Source organism: Eubalaena glacialis, chromosome 4 (genome assembly GCF_028564815.1).
Source record: "Eubalaena glacialis isolate mEubGla1 chromosome 4, mEubGla1.1.hap2.+ XY, whole genome shotgun sequence".
Taxonomy (NCBI): Eukaryota; Metazoa; Chordata; class Mammalia; order Artiodactyla; family Balaenidae; genus Eubalaena; species Eubalaena glacialis.
Genome location: NC_083719.1, coordinates 18,266,964 through 18,287,019, shown reverse-complemented (window position 1 = coordinate 18,287,019; position 20,056 = coordinate 18,266,964). Strand labels below are relative to the sequence as shown.

At 34.6% G+C, this 20,056-nt stretch overlaps 1 protein-coding gene across 2 annotated transcripts in view; it reads left to right on the top strand.

Moving 5' to 3' along the window:
- CDH12 (cadherin 12) overlaps nt 1-20,056 on the top strand; it is a 269,372-nt gene that overhangs the window by 161,575 nt on the left and 87,741 nt on the right. Inside the window, exon 3 of one of the 2 annotated variants that reach the window (XM_061187672.1) lies at nt 17,515-17,634. The exons of the other annotated variant lie outside the window; for it this stretch is intronic. Coding sequence (XP_061043655.1) covers nt 17,515-17,634 — 120 coding nt within the window. The remainder of the gene's footprint in view (nt 1-17,514; nt 17,635-20,056) is intronic. 2 annotated transcript variants of the gene reach the window in all.

Below are 20,056 nucleotides of genomic sequence, written 5' to 3'. Positions count from 1 at the left end.
CCAGTTATTTGATATATGAGCACTGGAAAGTATCTTAGCCTCTCTCTTCCTTAGATTTCCATTTGAAGATAACTTCTGGAGATATGTATTTTTAATTATTAATATTTTGCAGACAAGAAAACAGAGCTTAGAGATGCTAAGACATTTGCCAAATTATAGATAGATAAATAGAGTTCTTTAAAAACCTATGCATGTGAACAATATACATATACGGACATGAAACATTCTTGATTTCATCAATTACCTCACACCATTAATTATGCAAACCTAAATGTTATTTCAGTAGTATTAATATTCATTGCTTAAGCTCTAAATAAGAGACACAGTTTAGCGTGGAGAAACCTTATCTGGTCTATCATAATGGAATTCCTTTCTCCTTCAGCTACATTTTCATAATACTAAATTTACTATATTTTTACATTATGGTTATTTATTTCTTCCATCTCTACCAAATAATCATAAACATCTTATTTAAATATTTTATCCACCGTACCATATAGAGTCTAAAAATAGCACTCAAGTAAGGGGTCAAGAAATGAGTAAGTGAAGGAGATTCAAAGAATCATCATCAGGTAATAATTCTAAAGTAGGGAGGTAAAGAACAATGGAAACATAATCAAAAGTCTTCTCAGATATTGTCAAATTTAGAAAAAGAAAAGAATAAATGTAATCAATTCAACTAAATGCACAAGTCTGAAAATCCTAATAAGAACTTTCTATCCCTTTCCTTATCACATTTGATTACATAAATAGTGATATTAATAAAATACTGCTATTGTCATATCAAAACACGTGTAGATAATAAGAACATTTCCATTGAACACTGGAGGAAACTATTGGCTCCATAACAGTGGTGACCACAAGTACTGGCTCGCTACTTCATGGACAGAGGCAAGTCTGTGTCAAACTTATAACACCTTCTCAGCACACCATTAGGCCATGATACATTGATTTGGCTCTGCCCTAAGGAAACATATTCTGACCATACACACAGAGCTGTCAAGAGGATTTTATTGTTCCATCTTAAAAGATGAGCCCAAATCAAAGATCATCATACATTTTAGGAAAACTACAACATAAATCATTTAAAAGAGAAAAAAAGATCTTGCCTATATGAATTATTTGGAGACACATTTAAGAAAAAAATGAGACATTTTCCAAGGAAATAGAACAGTGTCTAATATTTTTAAATGTGAGAAAGGAAAGGAAAATCATCAGCCAAGAGCATCTAAGAATAATGGCTCTAGAAAGAGAAGACTGAGAGAAGCTTAGACAATTATGAAAGAAATAGTATAAGAGGCATATAATCTATGGATATATCCAGGCCATGCGTTCAAGTTTGCTATTAGCAGTTGTGTTTGAACATACATTGGGGAGCTTGCACGAATCTTTTCTTAAAAGAGTGAACCATTTTGAAGCTAAAAATTATGCTTCTAGCTACCCAACCCAATTCAATCTGCACATAACCATTTTGCTGTGACCTAACCGGTGATTCAGAGCAGTGGCTGAGGAATCAGACCAGCTGAATCATAAGCTAGTTCTAAAGTTGTTCAAACTTGGGCAAATGATGTAAGCTTTGTTGCCTTAGTTTCATCACCTGTAAAAAGTAGATGATAGTTTCTTTCTCACAGTATTGTTGTGAAAATTAAACGCACTAATATAAAGGAAGTGCCTAGAACAGAGCCTATTATAATAAGTTATTGCCTGATAGGGTAGTTGCAAAAATTAGGTGAATACTATATTTAAATAATGAAAACAGAATATTGCCTAATATAGCACTGTAAAAAGTTTAGCAATTCAGTATAGTAGTTGCAATATAAATGAAAAGATATAGATACCTGCCAGAATGCAAAAGCAGTACAGCCAATCTGTTTCTGGTTCAAATGACTTAGGTTTTCCTGATTAAAAATTTAATTGAAAACACTGATAAAATAATAATGATAATACATCTTTTTGATAATTTCCACAATTGTTCCACATGATCTTTGTATGTGTCTGTGTGAATGTGCAGCAATAAAGCAAATTACATAGCTATCACAAACATCTTGACATAAGAGTAAATTCAGACAAAGTATGATTTCCCTTAATGGGAGAATCAGCATGAGGCATCAGTGTCTAATTTATTAATTTATCACAAACAAAAAAATCCACTGAAAATAACTGGTGCTAAAAATGTAATGCTGAAACCTAGGCATTGCTTCTTAATTAAATATTGGCAATATTGTTTGCTCTAATCTTTAAAAAGTTCCTTTGTAATCAATTTTCAGCTTAAGACACCTATTATTTATCTTCAATTTTCAAATCAAAAATTTATGAAGTGTCAAAATGCCTGTAAAATCAGGGCTTACACACAAGATTAATTTCCACTTTTTCTGAAAGTGAACATGTGGGCTTCAATGGTGCTAGACTTATAAATAGTAAGATTAAAGAAAAATATCCAGGCCTCAATGTACGTATCTCCTATTTATTCTTAGATGTGTATAGCTACTTTGACAACCTCCTGTATACTTTCTAGGTATTCAGTTCGTTTGAAAGTTTTATTTTATATATATTTACAGGTCCATTAGTAATCATGTAATATCAGACAAAAACTTAAAAGTAATACTAAGTTTAACAAAACAGAATATTGACCACTTGAATTAACAAAACAGTGTAATATAACCCTTTTTCTTTTATTGTGGTGAGAATACCACGTACATGAAATCTGTCCTCTTCACAAAATTTTAAGTGGACAACATAGTATTATTAACTACAGGCAGAATGCTGTATAACAGATCTCTAGAACTTGTTCATCTTGTAGAACTGAAACTTTATAATCATTGAACAGCAGTACCCCTTTCTCCACTCCCCCAGCCCCTGGCAACCAACATTCTACTCTCTGTTTTTATAGTTTAACTATTTTAATACTTTATGTAAGTGGAATCATGCAGTATTTGTCCTACGACTGGCTTATTTCACTTAGCATAATGCCCTCCAGGTTCATCTGTGATGCTGCATATGGAAAGGTTTTCTTCTTTTTTAAGTCTGAATAATATTCCATTGTACCTATATACCACATGTTTTTTATCCATTAATCTGTCAATGGACATTTAGGTTGTTTCTCTATCTTATCTACTGTGAATAATGCTACAGTGAACATGGAAGTGTGGATATCACTTTGAGAACCTGATTTCAATTCTTTTGGATGTATACCCAGAAGTGGCATTGCTCTATCATATGGTAGTTCTATTTTTAATTTTTTGAGAAATTTCTGTACTGTTTTCCATAGCATCATTTTACATTCCCATCATTGTACATCCCCATCAACAATGAACAAGGGACAGGAATTCCAATTTCTCCACATCCTAACCTACATGCACTTTTTAAAAAATAATAGCCATCATGATAGGGGTGAGGTGATATCTCATTGTGGTTCTGATTTGTATTTCCAAGTTGATAAATGGTATTGAGCATCTTTTCATATAACTGTTGGACATTTGTATGTATTCTTTGGAGAAATGTCTATAAGTCCTTTGTCCATTTTTAAATCAAATTGCCTTTGGGTTTTCTTGCTATCAATTTGTAGGGGTCCCTTATATATCTTGGAGATTAACCTCTTACCAGATACATGATTTGCAATTTTTTTCCTATTCTCTAGGTTGCCTTTTTACTCTGTTGACTGTTTGCTGTACAGAAGCTTTTCTGTTTGATATAGTCTTATTTGTCTACTTTTCCTTTCATTGCTTGTGCTTGTGGAGTCATATCCAAAAAATCTCTGCCTAAACCAATGTCATGAAGATTTTCCCTTATGTTTTCGTTACAGTTTCGGTTCTTACACTTAAGTGTTTAATCCATTTTGAGTTGATTTTTGTGTATGGAATAAGACAAGGGTCTGACTTTACTTTTTGCATGTGGATATCTGGTTTTCCCAATACCATTTGTTGAAGAGATTATCCTTTCCCATTGTGTATTCTTTGATCCCTTGTCAAAGACCAGCTGACCTTATAAGCATGGATTTATTTCTGAGATTTCTATACATTTTCAGTGGCCTGTATTTTTATCTTGGGATGAAAAGAATGGTTTAACATACATAAATTAATTAATGTGATACACCACATTAACAGAATGAAGGATAAAAATTGCATAATCATCTCAATAGATGGAAAAAAAGCATTTGACAAAAATCAACACCCTTTAATGATGAAAACTCAACAAACTGTATATAGAAGAAATTTACCTTAATATAAAAAAGACCATATTTGAAAAGGTCATAACTAACATCCTACTCAATGGCGAAAAACTGAAAGCTTTTTAAGATCAGGAAGAAGCCAAGGATGCCCGCTTCTGAAAACTTCTATTCAACATAGTACTGGAAGTCCTAGGCTTAGCAAATAGGGAAAAAAAGAGAGAGAGAGAGAGAGAGAGAGAGAGAGAAAGAAAGAAAGAGAGACTGAAAGAGAGAAAGAAAGAAAGAAAAGGCATCTAACACTGAAAGGAAAAAGTAAAAATTATTTCTGTTTTCATATGGCATAATTTTATATGTAGAAAACCCTAAAGATGCTCCCCAAAACTATTACAATTAATGAATGAATTCAGTAAAATTGCAGAATACAAAAATATAAAATGAGTTACATTTCTATCACTAACAACAAACTATCCAAAAAAGAAATTAAGAAAATAACCTCATTTACAATATCATCAACAAGAGTAAAATACTTAGTAATAAATTTGACAAGGGAGGTGAAAGACTTGTATCTTGAAAACTATAAAATATTGATGAAAGAAATTAAAGAAGTCACCAATAATTGGAAAGATATCTCGTGTTCATGGATTGTAATATTAATATTGTTCAAATGACCACACTACCCAGTGTCTACAGATTCATTGTAATCTTTATCAAAATCCCAATAGCATTTTTTCACAGAAATGGAAAAAACAATTCTAAAATTCATATAGAACTACAAAAAAATCAGAATAGTCAAAATAATCTTGAGAAAGAAGAGCAAAGCTGGAGTCATCACACTTCCTGATTTCAAAATATCTTAGAAAAGTATAAACATTAAAACAGGTAGTGTACTGCTAAAAGCTCAATTCCAAATTAAAAAAGAAAAAAGTTATACCAAGTATAGCCAAACAAAATGGAACAGCTCAGTCACTTTACAAAGAGCTCCTGTGTTCCCTGGAAGTGATTCAGGGTAGTGGCTAAAGGCAAAGTCTTTGTTGTCAACTGCCAGAGTTTTCCCAGATTCACAGTTTACCAAGAGTAATTCAGCATTTGTAAAAATGGAGCTGATTATAGGAGATAGGATTGTTTCAAGCATTAAATGGAATAATGCATGCAAAATCTTTTGGTCAATATTTGATACACTGTGGTAGTTCAATATATATTAGTTGTTGTACTCTAACTTTTTCTTAGGAAAGAAGAGGGAGCTACAGATGAGTATAATTTTCTGAGTCCCACAAAAGAAATCATAAAATAAACTTAAGTTCTTTGAATACTATCTTTTAAGATCAGAGTTTTATTTTGATTTTGCTTTTTTTTTTATTCTTATACTCTCAGTGCATAGTGTAGTATTAGCTGCCACAACAGTGATCACCAATGATGGCCCTGTAAATGAAAAGCTAATGAAATTTCTCCTCAGAGCATATCTGAAGAGGTGCCCTGGTATTTAGTCTTAATCACTATATTATTGGTTTGGGGTTCTTGGTTTCCTGTACTCTGGACATTATGGAAGACTCAAGGCATCACCTCATTGCAACATCTCACCCTTCAGAACTAAGAGATGGAAGCCATGAGATGCTGAAGCTTTCTCTTTCAGATGGAAAGTCCTAAAAATGGGGTTTAGTAGGACCCTGCATTCTAATACTTGGACTCACAGGAAGTGGATGCCTGTGGATCAGAAAATATCAGGACAAAAGAGAAAAAATAAGACAAAAAGCAATATATGTAGAGCAACCCAACTGGAGAATGATCCTAATCAACAGACAAGCCCTAGCTTTGTGCCCTAAAGTCACAGACTAAAAGAAAGCCACGCTCCTGGGCCTGACTCCAGTGGAAGGAAACTGTGAGAATCTACAGGCAAGACAACAAGGGAGACCACAGCAGCAGGACATATAATTTTCTTGGACTCGTAACTCCTCAGTGGGGTAGACTTAGAGAATAGGCCTAACTGCTATCCAAAACTTCAAAGACATGAAACCTTCTGCTGAATGTGGCCCTAGGTTCAGTGCTCTAAAGAAGTAAGAGGAGAACTTGGAACTGAATCTCAGCCCCAGCATGCATTAAGGACTCTGGTTTGCAGGTGGACTTCCGTCCAGCTGCTAAATCTTTACAAGCAAGGACATCAAACCCTTTCCTGAAATTTATCTTCTCACAGCTTCTTTTTTAATACCACAAACCCATAATTCATAATTGTACCCAGCAAAATTGCCCTTCACCAAGTTTTCAATCTACCTTTTAAATCAAATGAGTGGAATTCATGACTGTAATATTCTGAATATTCTTGTGCTCCTGGAGCATCATCTCCTGCTGTCTGCCCACTTTTCATCTGGTTTCTTTTCTGTCTCCTCAACTGGGTCATAAAATAAATTCATGAGTAATCCCATCTAGCTATAACTCACTTTCTCTTAGGCTTTTAATCCCTTTTTGTCTTGTAATCTGCACTATATTTTATGGCTGGCTTACAACTTGAAAGCTTTTTAAAAAATACTGTATATGAAAACTCCATATAGTAATATATTCACCAAAATATTGGAAAGGAATAATTTTAGCATGGTGGAAAAAACCTCATGGTAAATAATAGAATTATAAATGAATTGAGATATAGCTTTTATTTGGAAATAATGGCATAGTTAATTTATGACATATTTTTGTCATCAATCATGTATTTTAAAGTAGCATCAAATTTTACCAATTTAAGTAACAGGAATGCCTCAAAGTTAGCATATATTGTGCAGGTAATAAGTTCAATGTTCCATACAGTATGCATTAAAATTATAGTTTAGTGATATAATGTTTTTTACCTTTCTTTTTATGTGTTACTCTGAAAAGTTCAAAGGGATTAATAAACAGATCACTGTCCTATAAAGTAGTGATAATACATATGTTATTTTTCTCTTTTGATGAGTTTTAAAACTCACATCCAACTTTTAAAGTTTTTTCTAAATGAAAACATACATTACCATGAGAAAGATAACTATAACTTTTTCAAATTCAAATCATAGGTTCCATTCTCAGGAGAGAAACTTATATGAAGTGACAATTTGATGAAAACTTAGATGAAGTGAAATAAAGTTGACAAATCCGTCAAAGTTTAATCTTATTAACTAGCAATTTAATCAGGGTCTTTTGTCTAGAATTACAACATGTGTTTATATCCTGGAATCTAAAGACGTCTATTCCAAATCTCCCATTTTATAGATGAATAAACTGAGACCAGATTATTTGTCTTTTCCATTGTCATTTGCTCATCAATTGAGAGAATTTGGATTAGAAGTCATATGAAATCTAGTAAAGTTTGAATTTTGTTTAGCTGCAGTACATTTCTACCCTGATGAGTTGGATTACAATGAACAAGTACAGATGACAATTGAACAACACAGGGGCTAGGGGCTTCTACCCTACATACAATTGAAAATCCGGGTCTAATTTATAGTTGGCTCTTCGTATCCATGGTTCCTCCTTATCCACAGTTCTACATCCCTGGGTTCAACCAACCATGGATCATGTAGTAGCGTAATATTCACCATTGAAAAAATTTGCATGTAAGTAGACCCAAGCAGTTCAAAGTTGTGTTGTTCAAGGGTCAGCTGTACTGTATTGTAAGTGTTTAAGTCTTTTATTTCTTTAAAAATTGCTAAAACTAAACCTCAGCCTAAATCACTGCAACATTTAACCACAGCAACACAAAAGGAACAAAATCTAAATATTAAATCACAGTACTTATACACAAATAACACATCTTTCTCCATTAGCTAATATTATTTAATCAATAATGACTAAAATTACTGCTATTTTATAGCTGAACATGCTTTCTATCAGTATACATGTTTATCTGTGAGCACTTTTAAATATTGCAGTCATGTGGCATCGTCCTATCTTTTGAGTTTGTGAAATAATCAATAATCAAGATCACTGGATTCCAGGTAATGGGAACTGATAGAATTAGTTCTGGACTTTGTTGTAATGAATTTTCCATAGATATGAACTCAGTACAGTCCTTGCTTTTACAAAAGTTTATTTTCTTCCTTAAAGCTGGGAGTAGAACTCATACACTCTTCGATAGATTTAGCAGGGCTTGATATGTCGAGATCACTAACATGCTAGTAATCGATTTTTTGTATTTTTTTGCCAGTTTCATTGAATTCTAAAGTCACTTTTGATTTGAAGCTGCTCCTCTGATTTCTGTAACAGACAGCAAAACAGCATCACTGCCATAAAGGTTGAGATGAGGGGACATTGAGTTTTTGACCCGAGTCAAGAGATGTAATAAAGGCTTCACTGGAAACTTCTAACATGGGATGATCAAAAATATTTTCTAAGCCAAAATCATTTATTTTTTAGTAGCTTATTCAAGAGAAATTTATTAAGTACCTATTAGGCACCAAGCTCCATAGTAGGTACTGGAATTAAAAAAGAACTGCCAGCAGTCTTCACTCTGTATGGCGTGCTTGCTGCCTAGTGGAAGCATGAGAGACGTGGCATGATGCTCTGTGAGCATATGGAAATGAGTTTCTGGAAGAGGAGTTATTGAGGCCAATTTTTAATTTGGGCTGAAGTTCACCTGGGTGAAATGAGACCTTTCTGATATCCACAACCCAATCCATAAAGAGCAGCATATGAAGTAGCACTATGTCTTAGGGAAATAATATTGTACTGAGGCAGCGTAAAGTAGACAGAAAGTTTCATAAGAGATAAACCTGGAAATGTCGGTAGAGGCAGATTCACAAAGAGCGTTAGAGACAGTGCTGAGGACAAAAGCAAATTTGCATTTCTGAAAGGTGAATGTGGCTTTAATGACACAGGGTGAATGGTAGGTGGTTATGAGCGGTAACGGGGAGATTATTAATATCTTAAAGTCATAATCCAGCTAAGAAGCAGTAAAATTTTGATGAAAAGTAGTGGCAGCATGAAGAGTACAAACATATTTTAGCAATGTTTAGTCAATCAAGGGGACTGGAATGGATGTAAACAATAAGTGATTTAAAAAGAAGTTTAGAATGTAACCAAGAAATTGGATGTATCTTGGTCAAGTTAACTGGTAGTTTTGTTATTTAAGCAACTGGAAAATATAAATGATGGTCCAGTCACTAGCACCTAGAGGCAAATATGAGTGATACTGTAGAGTTAGGCATATAGGATGAGAGACAAAACTTGGGGTTCATGAACCTTTAAAGGGCAGGGAGAGGAAAAGAGTGTGTAAAGAAGACTAAGAAATGGTGATCAGGGAAGGAAAGAGAGAGCCGAGAATAAATGATGCTGAGGAAGCCAACCACAGTTGGAAGCAACCTGAAGAAAGAGATTTGCATCAACCAATTTAAATGCCCCTAAAGAAGACAAGTAAACACGAGGAGACTCTTTCACTGGTGGTAGAAAAGATCAGTTAATCAGAAGCAGTACTGAAAAGCTGAAGGAAGGCAGTTGTGGGCCTAAAATGTGCTAATAGGTAGTACTAGGCTCAGGAGAAAGCAAGATTTCAACTAAGGGAAGGAGCCAATGGAAGTATTCTGTGGAAGTGAAACAATGAATGAGTTTGTCTGTAGTACACCCAGTGGTAGACTGGATTATGAGAAGTGGCTGGGAAGCAGGCAATAGTGGAAGAAAGCAGAAGGGGGTGATTTACATATATTGTTTAATGTATACTTTGCAAACTCTTTATGGAATTCAAATATGTTTCCAATTCTTGGTGGAGAGGCTCAGAGTTCTTACCCAACAATGAATTGACAGAGCTCTAATTTTGGTTGAACAGTGGATAAAACATATTTCCTGGAGGGGAGATTTGGAGAAACTGAGGAGTTGAGGTTTAGAATGAAAAAAGCAGATGGATATCAGGCTATGAACGGTTTTGAAAGAGTGCAGACTGTGTGTAGTGATTCATAACATACCACCGAAGGATTTGGACAGAGCCGTGATACGTTCAAAACCCTGTAACCAAAAGACTAATCTGCAGTAATGGAAAAGTTATTTAAAAAAAGAGGTAAGATTGGATTCTGTTTCAATTTGCAGAACGAGTTACTGGAATTAGAAGGAAACAAGGAAATCTTAGCCCATCATCATAAAGTTGAAGAATTTTAACAACCATTTTGATGTGGGTGCCCTTTGTGTCATTTATTATGCAAAGCAATTTACATGCATTAACTCATGAACAAGTTCCACGAGGACCCTACTACTTGTACTCCCATTTTTAATTTGAAACAACAGAGGCTTAGAGTGTTTAAGTGACTTGCCAAAATTTTGTTAATTTGGAAGTAATAGAAAACCCCAATCCATCGCCAAGTATACGATCTCATACAAAAAGGGATGTATGGTCTCAAATCATCAAAATGCTTATAGGTTGAGCTTCAGGCAGGTTGGATCAAGACTCCCCATTACCTTTCTTGGAATTTCCAAGTGTGTGTGGCCTCTTGTGTGTGTCTGTCTCCAGTCATGTTTCTCCCAAGATGTTGAAATAACTACAGCCAGACGTTTGTGCACCAGAGCGCAGAGAAAAAGAAAAAGAGAGCATTTCCTAGAAGGTCCCATCAAATATCTCCTCTGGTTTTATTGGCTTGAAATGGGTTATATTTACATTCCTGAACCAATCATTATTAGCCAGAAAAAAAGGTTCATGTTTGTAAGTTTAGACTTGAGCCAAATGCATCCATGGGAGTGAAGTTCCTTGTAACGTATACTGACGTGTGAGGGAGATAGTGATATATGAATATGTATATGAACAGTTCCTACTATTAGGTGGGATTAATTTTTTTGGGGGGGGATTACTACATTATCCACTACAGTTACAGTATTATCCTTACAGAAGTGAAATAATTTTCAAAAGATCATTTATCTATTTAATTGCAGAACTGGTTCTAGGTTTCAATACTTCTGACTTCTGGTGTATACACACACGTACACATATATACACACATACATACACAGTTTGCATTTTTCCTTTTACTGAAACTAGATAAAGTGATAAATGGTTAGGAAGATAGATATAGATAATAGAGTAGATACATACATACATATATGCATATATACATAGATCTCTCTTACCCTTAACATGGCAGAATCATCCAATCAAATAAAAACAAATAATTTCAGGTGTGTTTTAAATAAACTCTAGTTAACTGGTCCTTAGTACCTTGGCTAAATGCATTTGAATCAGAAGTAATTTCTTTATCCTTTAAGAATATAAAGCTACACAGCAAAAATACAAACCTTACTGAATTATAGCTGAGAGCCACTGAGTGAATGAATTCCAAGCTCATACATTTTATCATGATTTCTATGGAATTTCCCAATGACAACTTCTGTGAAAATAATTTCTAAGTTACATTAAGTACAAAGGAGACAACATTGTACCATCACTAGAAGTCAGAGTTCAGTTATGTGTTGCTGGGAGCAGACATTAGGATTTGTATTGGTGTTCGTGGTATAGAATTCTTGGCACACAACAGAGAGATAAAGTGCTCATTAAAATGGATTCACGTATCCATCAAAGTACATTTGACTCACAAGGTGTAAATATGTATAGTCTAAAATATTTAGGACATTTTTGGGAAGAAAGTTTTATAACCTTAGAGTGCTTCTGGATCATTGGACTGAATAACAGATCACGAGTTGATGTCACAGCATTACATGTGCCGGGGGATACTCTGAGGCCAGGCTGAGCAAAGTCAGAGCTAGTGGCAGAGAAAAACAAATTGCCTGCTCTGATCCTAGAGTACAGTTCAAGGGAGCATAACTTCTGTCCTGGAGGATTTTTTTGGCCTATGTCTTTTCTGATCCTTAAAAGTTCTGATTTCTTCAGGCAGGTTTAATAAGTATGCAAACTCTTCATTCTTGTGTCTCTAATAAAGTAGCCCAATATCGTCATAGTTCCCTTGTTTACATTTTAGTATATTTTAAACACACATCTCAAAATCACATTTTTCTAACATACAGGAGATAAAATCCAGATTAGTATTCAATATTCAAATAATATTCAAATATTAAGGTATGGGACTTGAAGACAGGAATCATACTAGTCTATATGTTTGGGAGTTGTCACTCTCTGTGTGATGCAGGAGAACAAAAAGTGAGTATATATGTATTTATTTTATTTTACATATACTCAAATAACACATATTGTGTGGGAAACTATTATAATTTCTTTATAAATATTAGCTGATTTAATATTTCTGTAAAATGAGTACTCTTTTTTTCTTTTCTTTTTTTTTTTTGGTATGAGGAAACTAAAACAGAGAGGTTAAGTAGTTTGCTTGAGGTCACACAGTTTGCTAGTGGTTGATCTAGGATTCAAACCTAGGCATTAAGGTTCCAGAGGCAAAGATGGTAAACACAATGGCAAGAAATGCAGCCTCTCCTAATTGAAGAAATCTCCTAGGGAAAGTGTGTAGGACTGGACTTCTCAATGATGGCTACTCATCACACTTATCTACAGAGATTTTTAAGTGTTTCTGATACCTGGCCCACCCAAGAATAATTAAATTAGACTTTCTGATGAGGGCCCAGGAATTGGTATTCTTAATAATCCTTGTAAATGTCTTATATGCAGCCCTGGTTGAAGATAAAGAGGACAGAGGAGCCATTTACAACTTTACAAATATAGAAAGAGAATCAACAGAAGGAAGCTAAGAGACGAGTGTTCATAAGCAGTGCAGTGAAATCTAATGTAAAATTGATAAAGACCCAGTTCCCTTAAAGAGTAAGCTCACCTGCTGTGCATGTATGTTTAATTTTACTGTATAGTTAAAGTCTGCTATAATTATAGTTTCAATGTCTTATAGTATCCTAGGCCTGTAAAATATGTCATACGTGTGCACACGCCCTCATTTGCTTCCCTCTATCTGACTCATTTCTGAAACCCTCTCTGCTTTACACTTCTCTGCTGCTTAATGTCTTCTTTATGGGATAAAATGTACACTTATTTTCCAATCTTATTTGGAAAGAAAGTGTATTATATTTATCATTCTATACCTTTTTAACTCTGTATTATTTCTGGATTATAATGCAGTGTATACATACGGCAAAAGCAAAGAGAAAATGATATGTTGCATTATATTTTTATTTCTTTTCCTGTTTATGCATCAGTCCTGAGAAGGGTTAACATTATTCAGCAAATAAATGTGTATTGACTTCCATCAGATTTGTGTTCCAACTTGTGGCTAAATCTTGTTTATGTGAATTTTTAAATGTAATGTCACTCATTTTGGGTTCTGCTTTCTTAAATGAGAACAGTGATGTGCATTAGAAATTCAAGACAAGTTAAGCTCTCAATTTAGTGTTAAAAAAACTCTAAAGGCTATAACTAGCTTCCAGGTGGCCCATTTCAAGTATTGTGTATTGCATTTGTGTCCTTTGTGTGTATTTAGGAGTATTACAAGGATTCACCAATAAACATTTATTTGGGATGTAATTCATGGCAGACATTAGATGTATAAAGAATGAATATGGAAGGGCTTCTGATGTAAAAGCCTCTGTATTCCATAAGAAGAACAAATGATGTGTAGAGTTTTAAAAAAACAAAATGTACTAAGGCTATTGGGAGTACACAGGAGTGGACAAATTATCTCTGCTTGGGAGCAGAAAAACAAGGACCCACAGAGGTGACAGTAGAGCTGGGACATCAAGAGTGAGTAGGATTTCTCCAGACGGTGGAAGCCAACGTCCTTCAGGCAGCAGGATCACCTGGGCAAGAGCACAGAGACGTGAAAGAGCCTCAAATAAACAGTAAATAAGTATGTACAGTGGCTGCACGGGGTCCCTGGAAGCACAGTTGGAAATTAATCTGGGAGGGATATCGAAACCCATTCATGTCATGCTAGTCATAGCATGTCAGTGAGTTTAGATAATGTTTTTTCATTAGGAATAAAAATCCATTCAAAGTTTTTTTTTTTTCTTTTTTAATTCTAACTTTTTTTTAAATGAATGAGAGTAACTTAATCAATCTCATGTTATAGGAAAATGACTCTGATGCTCCTGTGTAAAAGGAGCTGGAAGAGGAAGCAATTAGAATGCTCTGGAGCCTTGCAATTGTGACAGTGAAGATTCAAACCAGTTGAGACAGTGGCAGGGCAAAAACAAAAAACAAAGAACATATTCAATTTATAGAATGTCCTTATATATCTGAGAAATTTTTTAAAATGAAGAGGTCATAAATTCAACAGAATCCAATTATGTTTTCAATGTATTTCTAGTAAATTTGTTTATTTAATACCCTAAATGCAAAAAAATACATAGAATATAAACCTGTCATGCTGGAAGTGGTGTTTGACAGAAAATAATTATGCAGCATATTATTTTTTATTGTATGTTGAGAATAGTACCTGGTGCATGGTGTGGACCACTGAACATTTCTTGACTGAAAGAAGAAATGAATGAATCAACAGATCAATGCCTATTTTAGCTGAAATCATGAGATAGTCGGGCTCAGTTCTACTACCACCTGTCTACCGTTTTGTATGAGAATGACTTTCAGTATCCATAAGAATGATTTTAACATCATTGGGCTTCAATTCTTTCATTGTGAAATGCAGACATTGTGTTATTATTTCTAAAATCCATCCCCATTGAGAATATTAATCTTAATGAAATCAAATAAAGTATATCACATTTTGCATGAGCAAACAGAAGTAGGCCATGTGTGGCTGCATTATGAAAGAAAGCTGGCTTACTTTCTCTAGGCTCCAGAACCCACCTCATGCGCGTGGAATAGAACTTAGGGAGGAGAGATAATTAAAACTCTCTGAACTTCAACATTTAGAGTGGTTACATTCTGATCCTGGGTTTGAGTGATAGAATAAACTCCAGGATGATGGCTACAGACAAGAAGACTACTCCCGTTTCTGTGGATGTCACTGACTGTATTACATCCTTGTTTCACATCAAACACACCCCAACCACAACCTCCCACTTCTACCTCTTGGGTATTTAGTGTTTAATAGTGTCAGGAACTGGTGTGCTATACAAGCACTGACCAAGGTAGTCTTTGGAGATGTATGTGCTCCAGACAATTAGTTGCATCTTCTTAATGAAGGGAGTATGAAGTCTCTCTTTTGCATTAGTTTGGTGAAAGCAGTGGACCAGTCAACAAAACAAGCTGATATAACGCTGTTTAATTGTGTTCTTATAAACTCATATAGAGGTAGCTCAAAAACTCTTAAATAACTTACATCAGAAACTGCTTCTTCACTAAACCAGAGTTAATCGCTACTGTAACTGAGTGTAAATATTTTTTTAATATCATGGATGTTACTATGGATGAAACAAGTGTCATTATTCTTGCTATCCTGTGATCCTTTTGAGTTGGACAAAAGCGGAATTGAATGATGCATATTTGCTCTTTCTATAACTTATGGGAATACTTCTTAATTCACTCCTTTAATATTTGAGCTTAAAAATTATTAACATAAAGAATTTAATATATATTTGGAAAATATTTTTCTGTGTACTTAGCAAAAATGTATTCTGCATTGAGCACATGGTGACCATTAGATAAAAGTTTATTAGATTTGTTACTACATACTTTCTAGAAGATATAATACTTTTTTCTTCAAATATATCCTCAGAGTAAAACAACCCACTGCTTTTCAACTGCAATATTTATACCTAGAATTGGGCATTATTCAGTATTTGTAGACTTTACCTGTATAACACATGTGTGATGACGTGATAATGAAGATCTAGCTAAGTGATTTTTCTGGGGAAAAAATCATTACCTAGAAGAGGGGAGGGAAGAGGGGAATTGACTCTTGCAACCGTTCATTCTTACATCATTAAGGAGGAAATACTTTTGATGAATCCTTAATATAGGTCCCCAATGCCTACCAATGCTTATTTGTCCAATAATTATTAAAGATGCTGCAAATGTTATTGATGATGATGAAAATGATGATGATGGATGATGTTGAATAATATCAGTTATCATTCTTGACAGCTTAGAAATGTTTGCCTACTTTCGGGAATTCCCTGGCAGTCCAGTGGTTAGGGCTCTGAGTTTCCACTGCAGGGGACACAGGTTCAATCCTTGGTCAGGAAACTAAGATCCCGCAAGCCGTGAGGCCAAAAAAAAAAAAAAAAGTTTCCCAACTTTCCTTCTAGTAGTGTCTTCTTCTGGGAAAGGCTGTTGTAATATGCTTTATCTGTTGATATAACTAGGATTCACCAAAACATCATTTGGCATTGAATGTCTACTGAAAGTTATGATTTCTTACGTTTTCAGCATTCTAACACTTCATGTAACAAAAAAGTAGAGGTGAAGAGATGGTTCATTCTCTTAGCTTTTAGAGCAAACCTTTAAGGTTGAGTTTGTTCCTGGTTGGCACTGTCTTAAGAAAAAAGCCTGAGTGAGTAAATGGAGCGATCTTGCATTCCGCAAACTGACAGTTACGTTGAATGCCTCCAAGAGGTGAAGAGAATTCTGTCCACTGTGTAACTTTGGATGCACATTTCACTCCCTTTATGCTCAGTAGCATTTCCTTCCTTCATCAGCAGCATATTATTTTATTTATACTGAGTTTGATAATTTTGATTCTACTTTTTTCTCAATTCAGAATAGTAACACTGAATGGACATTAAGAAGAGATACTCACTTAGAAAGTTCTTAGAGGAAGACTTAACTATGACTATGAATATGTAAGACAAAACTGCTGAAAAAAATCTCCCGTCAGCTTCTCTTAGTACATAAATAATATGGCCAAGTGTCAAGAGATGAGAAAAGCTACAGATAATTTGGATTGTCTTTAAAGTTTTCCCATGTCAGTGAACACTTAGAATAATTCAGTCTTGAGGCATAAAGGTGCTTCTCTAGCTAGAATTGCAATTATTTTCCGTTCCTCATTTTCTCAAATATTCTGTCCTAATTAAAGGCTTCCTAAACGAGTATGTAATTGTTGATTTTTAAACTGCAGTTGCAAATTACTTATACCCTCTAAAGTTCAGTAAGCCTTTAAACCTTTAACTCTTCTATTGATATCCTAATCATGCAATTAAAACATCTACAGTAAGCAGATGAGCTAATGCAAGCGGTGTCATGTTTTCTTTGGTGTACAAATCAATAAAGCTATTGTGATGACTTTCAGGTCAATGACCTAGCTACTGGAAATGGACACAGCTTTAAAAATAGATATTTAACATAGGTATCATTTGCACTAACAGCTAATATTGTTGCTCAACATTTTGGTTATCATAGTTAAGCTATTCTCAGTGACTTCATATACTCACAGAATTAAGGAATGCCATATTCCAAAGGAAAATGGAGTCCAGAAGATAAAAAACATGACCTTGAGCTCTATAAAATAAAGATGCTAGAATCATATGGTCTTATTTTCCAGGTGCTTATGTGCTCCAGGTCAAGGCCACGGATGCAGATGACCCAACCTATGGAAACAGTGCCAGAGTCGTTTACAGCATTCTTCAGGGACAGCCTTATTTCTCTATTGATCCCAAGACAGGTAAATTTTTTATTAGAGACAACATTATCACCTCCCTTTCCCATTCTAACACTGCAATAAAGATTCAATGCGCTCCCCATCTAGCAAAGGAAGATAGGATCTTACCTTGCTGCTGCAGAGCTATTTCTTTCAGATTGAACTTGGTATAAATATAAACCTTTTTACACATATATGCCAAGTCCAAATTTGTTAGTTAGGAATTCTTTGTATGATTTACTTTAAATTTTCCAAAGTCTAGGAATATTTTTTTGTTTCTTCTAGCTAAAATAGCCTTTTATTTCAGTTTTTCTTGGTTGGGTTCAATTATATTCAGTTTTGGGCCTAATCAACCCAAGATTATGGAGTTTCTATTGCTGTCTTTATCACGGGTTATGGATGGTGACTTTGGAAAAATATAGACTTATGCTTCTAGTAGGGGAAAGAAGAGGGCTGACAAACTTGAAACCCCAAGATCACTAATTCTTCTGGTCTATGTTTTTGAAGCCACTCTCGTTTTTAAGTCAAACCATTGAAATTCCAGTTTTCAAAGGCCAATATAAGAATCTATGGAAAGTATAGAAAGGGCAGGAAAACATGCAGGACGATTTTGTATTCCCTTTAGAATGAAACGAGTTCCCCGTTTCTAGAGAATCTGTTTTTGAGTGAAGATAGTTTTTAAGGAGCTCCATTCAAGCTGACCAGTGATCAAAGCAGGTGTTCAGTGTCACAGTTAAAGCAGAAACTCCATAATGACAGTTGTTTTATCAACTCTTATATAATACATTATAACATGTTGCATATTAAATTCAGTACTGTTTATCACATCAGTTTAAAGTAATGGAATAAACTGTTAACATACTGGACTAATAAGTTACTTTTAAAATTTGTAAACAGATCTTTAAAGAGCTACATTGATTCGAAAGGTATTCGTTTCCGACACCATACATGCAAATGGGTTAAACATTTCAAAATTTATACTTCCTCAGAAGTGTGCGGAAACTGGAATACCAATTAGATATAGGTTAATTAATAATTAACCATGGATGGTTGTTGCTTGGAAACATAAGGTCAATTAAGTGAAAATAAAGAACCAGCAAATTTTCTGTCAACTAAACCTGCCATTCTGTCTGTCCTCACTTCTCACCCTTTTCATCAAGCCAACAGGGGGCCAGAAGCCATTAAAAAATGAAGGGAATAAGGCTGGGAGCTGCTCCCTTTTGTAAACTTAAAAAGGAATAGATTGTAGTAAGGACATTAGTCCTTTAAGAAGGGAACATCAGTGCTGAAGAAAATACAGAAAGGTTCAGGACAAAGAAGCTCTTTTGGTTTGGAAGTAGGATCAGAGATCAAAAGCCAGGGGGTCAAATGTTAAGAGTGAGTGTGTAATGGGAAGATTACACCTAAAATGTAAGTTATTTTCCAGAAGTAGGCAGTGAAGACAGGAGAAGAAACTGTTTGGCAATATAGGTATTGAGGAAGCTTTGTGGTGGCTATTGTTGTTTACCTTTGGGAAAGTCATATATTTGTGGAAAAAAGGGAAAATTGTTGATGAAAAAAGTTTGGGGAAGTTTTCAATGAAGTTTATGATGGTACAAAGCTCCAGAGGAATTAAGAAGGTTTGTGCAATAGGCCAAATGTATAGACAAATAATGAGATTATCTAAGATACTATACATCCTTTTATCAGATGGGAACATTATGGGTTATTTTTTCTTATACAGTTACATTTTCCAAATTTACCATAACTGGTAATCTAACAGAAATAGAAGTAAGGACAATATCTGTCTCCTAGATCACTTCAGCCTCTGAGAAGCACTTCTCACAGACAGAAAAGATGGGAGAAAAAGAAAGGAAGGTGTCTAGAGATTGGTGAGGAGGGAGATTTTTAGTATTAGGCTAAGCTTACTGAGTTGCAGTGATTAATTCTATAGAGTAGATGAGTTTATATACTCAGAATAAATGTGGCAGAAGAAGGATCAAAGATTTAATATTGGAAAAATAACTATAGACGGAGACCGTACCTAACTAAAAAAGCAAGATAAAAATCATACAAAGGTGAATCGGAGCATGAAGCGTGGGTGCAGAATATAATTGCTTTGGTCAAATTAATACTGGACAGACAACAATTATATGAAGGGTTTACTTGCCCTCCCCTTGACTTTACTTGTTCAATATCAACTTTAGATAAATTCTAATGCCTTCAGAAAGTATCATTTTACAGAAGAGTATGTATATTCATAATATGTCTTTTCTAATTGTGTATTTATATTTTTATATCATGCTTATTATTTAGAACTGAAGGTGAAACAATTCTGGCATGAACTATGGAATAGATTTTTTGAAGCATTGATTTTCACTGGAGACAGAAGTCTTGATACTAACAATGCCCCAGACCACTAGACAGGAAATGAGTGGATGGTGAGGCACTTCATTAATAGAATGAT